Below are 5,676 nucleotides of genomic sequence, written 5' to 3'. Positions count from 1 at the left end.
GGTGGTGGGGGCGGGGGGAGTGGAGAAAGAGTCGAGATAAGCTGAGATAAGTTTGGTGGGGCAGGAGGAGGCGGAGACAATGGGTCGGCCGGGACAGTCAGGTTTGTGGATTTTGGGAAGGAGATAGAAGCCGGCGGTGCGGGGTTGGGGAACGATGAGGTTGGAGGCTGTGAGTGGGAGGTCACCTGAGGTTATGAATGGTCTGAGAGACGATGGTTTGGTGGTCAGGGTGGGGTCATTATTGAGCTGGCAATAAGAGGAGGTGTCAGAGAGTTGTCCCCCCTCCACCGAAAGCCTCATCCGCTTAACACAACTTATCCTTACCCTGAACAACTTCTCCTTTAACTCCTCCAACTTCCTACAGACTAAGGGGGTGGCCACGGGCACCCGCATGGGCCCAAGCTATGCCTGCCTCTTTGTAAGACACATGGAACAGTCCCTCTTCCGCAGCTACACTGGCACTATCTCCCACCTCTTCCTCCGTATATCAATGACTGTAATGACACTGCCTTGTGCTCCCACGAGGAGCTTGAACAGTTCATCAACTTTACTAACACCTTTCACCCAAACCTCAAGTTCTCCTGGACCATCGCTGATACCTCTCTCTCCTTCCGGGACTTCTGTCTCCATCTCTGGTGACCGCTTTGAAACTGACGCCTATTTCAAACCCACCAACTCCCACAGCTACCTAGACTACACCTCCTCTCACCCACCTTCCTGCAAGAATGCAATCCCCTATTCCCAATTCCTCTGCCTCCGCCACATCTGCTTCCAAAATGGAGCGTTCCACTCCCACACATCCCAGATGCCCTCCTATTTCAAGGACCATAACATACCCCCTCCAGTGATCGAAAATTCCCTCAACCGCATCTCTTGCATTTCTTGCACTTCTGCCCTCACATCCCTTCCCCCCACAACAAAAATAAAGACAGAATCCCCCTTGTCCTCACATATCACCCCACCAAACTCCACATCCATCATTCTCCGCCACTTCCGCCACCTACAATCCGACTGCACAACCAGAGATATTTCCCTCCCCACCCCTATCTGCCTTTCGTAGGGACCACTCTCTCCATGACTCCCTCATCCACTCCACACTCCCCACTAACTCCACCACACCCGGCACCTTTCCCTGCAACCGCAGGAAGTGATACACCTGTACCTACACCTCCCCCCTCACCTCCATTAAGGCCCAAGACAAACCTTCCATATCAGACAGGGGTTCACCCGCACATCCATCAATGTGGTCTATTGCATCCGCTGCTCCCGATGTGGCCTCCTCTACATCACTGAAACCAAGCTTAGGCTTGGAGACCATTTTGTAGAGCACCTACACTCTGTTCACGACAAACGACAACACCCCGCCAACCATTTTAACTCCCCCTCCCACTCCCTGGACGACATGTCCAACCTGGGCCTCCTCCAGTGTCACAATGATGCCATCGGAAACTGGAGGAGCAGCACCTCATATTCCACCTTGGGAGCCTACAGCCCAATGGTCTCAATGTGGACTTTACTAGTTTCAAAATCTCCCCACCCCCAACCTCATCCCACCACCAACCCTCCCTCTCATCCCCACCTCCTTGACCTGACACAACCTGTCCATCTTCTCTCCCACCTATCCGCCCCTCCCACCTCACTGACCAATCCCCACCACTACCTGCTTGCACTCACCTACCACCATCCCACCTACCCACCCCAGCCCCACCCCTCTGCTCTCTATTTATTTCGGAGCTCCCTTTGCCCTCCCCATTTCTGAAGAAGGATCCTGACCCGAAATTTTCCTGCTCCTCTGATGCTGCCTGGCCTTCTAATAAGTTTGCAAGAGTACTTTGAAGGTATAACAAGCAGAGCAGATAAAGTAGACCCAGCAGATGTAATATATTTGGATTTCCTGAAGGCATTCGATAAGCTTCTACATAAAAGACTATTGCACAAGACAGAGGTTCATGGTATTGGGGATAATGTATTGGCACAGACTGAAAATTGGTTAACACACAGAAGACAAAGTTGGGATTAAGGGGTCATTTTAAGGTTGGAAAGATGATTGATGAAGGCATAGTGGTGGACGGTGTCTATCTGGACTTCAGTAAGGCGTTTGACAAGGTTCCGCATGGTAGACTGGTTGGCAAAATTAGATCACATGGAATCCAGGGAGAGCTAACCATTTGGATACAAAATTGACTCGAAGGTAGAAGGCAGAGGGTGGTGGTGGAAGGTCGCTTTTTGGACTGGAGGCCTGTGACCAGTGGTGTGCCACAAGGATCGGTGCTGGGTCCACTGCTTTTTGTCATTTATATAAAATGAATCTGATGGGAATACAGAAGGTATGGTTAGTAAATCTGCAGATGGCACCAAAATTTGTAGAATGGTGGACAGAGAAGGTTACCTCCAAGTACAGCAGGACCTTGATCAGATGGGCCAATGGGCCAAGGAGTGGCAAATGGAGTGTAACTTAGATAAAGATAAAGTGTTGCATTTTGGTTAAGACAAATAGGGCTGGATTTATACACTTAATGGCAAGGTCCAGGGGAGTGTTGCTGAACAAAGAGGCCTTGGGGTGCAGGTTCATAGCTCCTTGGAAGTGGAGTTGCAGGTAGACAGGACAGTGAAGGAGGTGTTTGGTACGCTGGCCTTCACAGGTCAGTGCATTGAGTATAGGAGTTGGGAGGGTCATGTTGACACTGTACAGGACATTGGTTAGGCCACTTTTGGAATACTGCATTCAATTCTGGTCTCCCTGCTATAGCAAAGATATTGTGAAACCTGAAAGGGTTCAGGAAAGATTTACAAGGATGTTACCAGGGTTGGAGGGTTTGAGCTATAGGGAAAGGCTGAATAGACTGGGACTATTCTCCCTGGAGCGTCAGAGACTGAGGGGTGACCTTTAAAGAGGTTTATAAAATCATGAGGGGCATGGATAGGGTGAATAGCCAAGATCTTTTCCCCGGGGTAGAGGATTCCAAAATGAAGGGGAATATTTGTAATGTGAGAGGGGAAAGATTTAAAAGGGATCTGAGGGGCAACTTTTTCACGCAGAGGGTGGTGCATCTCTGGAACGTGCCGCCGGAGAAAGTGGAGGAGGCCGGTACAATTACAACGTTTAAAAGGCAGCTGGATGGGTCCATGAGAGGGATATGGACAAAGTGTTGGCGAATGGGACTAGACTCATTTAGGATATCTGGTCGGCATGGACGAGTTGGACCAACCCTAAGACCTCAATTATTCACTATCCATATTAATGACTTGAAGGATGGGGAGAACGTTCTTAATGTATTCACATTTGCTGATTTTAAAAAAGTTAGTAAATAGAGGGCTATTGTGATCTAGTTGTAGTATCCATAGCTATGGGCCAGGAGTCCTGGCTTCAAGTCAGATGTGTGCCAGATGACCTGCCCACACAAGTTAGTTAGAAATATCTAAATAGGTGGAAGGGTAAGTTGAGATTAGGACAATATGGATATGCAAGGGGGTATACATCGATTGAGTGGGCATAAATTTGGCAGATGGAGTTTAACGTTGGAAATTGACAGGACACGCACTTTGGCAGGAAGAATCAAAAGGCAGGCTTTTATATTTATAGGCAGACTCCAAAAAAAGTGCAGCACAGAGGAATCTGGGTGCTCTCGGCGTGAAACATGAAAGGTCAGCATGCAAATACACCAAGTAATTTCGGCTGTCGCTGCCGAAGGTGCTGGCATTTAAAAACATAGGTCTTGTGACAACTGTTAAAGGATGCTGGTGAGGCCACACCTGGAGCACTGTGTACTGCTTTGCTCCTGCATTTACAAAAAGAAAAATTACTGGTACCAGATGGCTAAAGAAGTTAAGGCCTCGACTCATTAGAATGGAGAAGAATGCAGGGTGATCTCATTGAAACATATAAGGAGGGCTTAACAGAATAGATGTTGGGAAGATGTTTCTACTGGTTGGAGGGGTGTAGGGTGGGGGAAGAGTTAAGACAGTCCTAGAATACAGGGATAGTAGGAACTGCTGATGCCGGAGAATCTGAGATAACAAGGTGTAGAGCTGGATGAACACAGCAGGCCAAGCAGCATCAGAGGAGCAGGAAGGCTGACATTTCGGGCCTAGACCTTTCTTCTGTTATCCTAGAATACAGGGTCACTTGGTTAAAACTGAGATGCAAAGAAATTTATTTTTCGTGGGGTTGGGGAGGGGGGTAGCGGTGGATGTCTAATTCTCTACCCCAGAGAGTTGAGGAGGATAGGTCAACGCAAGTATTCAAAGTGGAGGTAGGAAACACCTTTTGGAATATCCCAATCTGAGCTGAGCTGGTGCGAAAGAGGAGTACAGACCTGGGGTAGAACGGCCGTGGCCTTGCTGAATGGCAGAGAGGGCTTGAGGGGCCAACTGGCCTCCTATCGGTCCCATTTCCTACGCTCTGTGCTAGGCTGGAAAAGAGAGAGCCCTGTTGCCAAAACTTTTCCCCCTGCACGGGTCAGAACATATTTAAGAAAACAAAATTTCAGACTCTCGTGACAAATGTACACTACAGGAGGAAAGGATGCTGACTGGTTGGTACTGATTGGCTAACCGGGTAACTCCGAAACAAGCCGCTAAGCCTTTTTGTTTAAGAAAGTAGGAGCCCTACAGTGTGGAAGCAGACCATTCAGCCCCTCCGAATGGCAACCCTGCCAGGCCTACCCCTCTACCCTTACACCTGGCTGGCACAGAAAGCCTCTCGCGCGTTCACCACCTTGGGCCAATTCATTTTGGCTCGTCAATGCACTGGCACCCCCTTTTACCACTGAGCAGAAAACTGCCGCGCTTGCGTTGGCAATGATTGGCGCAAGATGAAAACAGTCAGCAGCTTATGCCCGCTCCCCGGCTGGAAGCTCAGGGACCCGGCCGAGGCCTCGCGAGCCTCACCTTGTTGTAGAGCTTGATGTTGGTCCCCGGGGTGGTAGAGCCGAAGTGATAAACCAGCGGTGCCTGTACCGAGAATCCCTCCTCCACGTCGGCCGGCCTCTCGATGTACAGTGCCCCCATGGTGCCGGGGATGGAGATGGAGCCCTGGCCCACATCCAGGTCCACGAAGGTGGGGCGGCGGCCCAGCCGCACGCCGTAGTTCAGCAGCAGGCGGCAGACTGTGGTCTTGCCCACGTCGGTGGGGCCCACGACCATGACGCGGGGCCCGCGCTCGTCCTCCTGCTCGGCCTGCTGCCTCATCTGCTCCAGGGCGGCGTGGCAGTTCAGGTACAGCAGCATGGGGGTCTCACGGGACACGTACGCCACCTCCGTGCGGCCTTGCAGCTGCACCGAGCAGCCGTGCCAGGTGAACACCGCCACCTTGGAGCCTCCGTCGAAAGTGAACCTCTTGTTGCGGGTCAGCTCGGTGGCGAAGATCTCAGCCATGCCCGACAAAAGCTCTAGCTGCACCGTCTCGTTGGCTTCCACCTCAAACCGCAGCTCCGTTTCCTTCTCCAGGTCGAACTTCGCGACCGGTTGGTCGTCTTTCGGCTCCTCTGCCATGTTTCTTCAGCTCCGGCCGACAACGCCACAGGCCTGCAAACGGAGAGGACAAATCTGCGTTACACACAGAACTCCGTCAGCGCCGACCCTCCGACACTGCAGCACTCCCCTCAACTCCTCTCATTGCCCTACCCTTCCTCTCACCCCGTGTCTCTCTCCCTGCCTCTCTCACCCTGTGTCTCT

The 5,676-nt window shown here is 51.3% G+C and overlaps 1 protein-coding gene across 1 annotated transcript in view; it reads right to left on the bottom strand.

The window, feature by feature from the left end:
- Positions 1–5,546, bottom strand: part of clp1 (cleavage factor polyribonucleotide kinase subunit 1) — a 15,419-nt gene extending 9,873 nt beyond the window's left edge. The window contains exon 1 of the mRNA XM_048620838.1: positions 4,891–5,546. Within this exon, the coding sequence (XP_048476795.1) occupies positions 4,891–5,493 (603 nt within the window). The 5' untranslated portion in view covers positions 5,494–5,546. The remainder of the gene's footprint in view (positions 1–4,890) is intronic.
- Between the last annotated feature and the right edge of the window lie 130 nt (positions 5,547–5,676).

This window comes from Rhincodon typus, chromosome 48 (assembly GCF_021869965.1).
Source record: "Rhincodon typus isolate 14 chromosome 48, sRhiTyp1.1, whole genome shotgun sequence".
Taxonomy (NCBI): domain Eukaryota; kingdom Metazoa; phylum Chordata; class Chondrichthyes; order Orectolobiformes; family Rhincodontidae; genus Rhincodon; species Rhincodon typus.
Note: the sequence above shows the minus strand (reverse complement) of the source record. Positions and strands in the feature narration are given on the sequence as shown.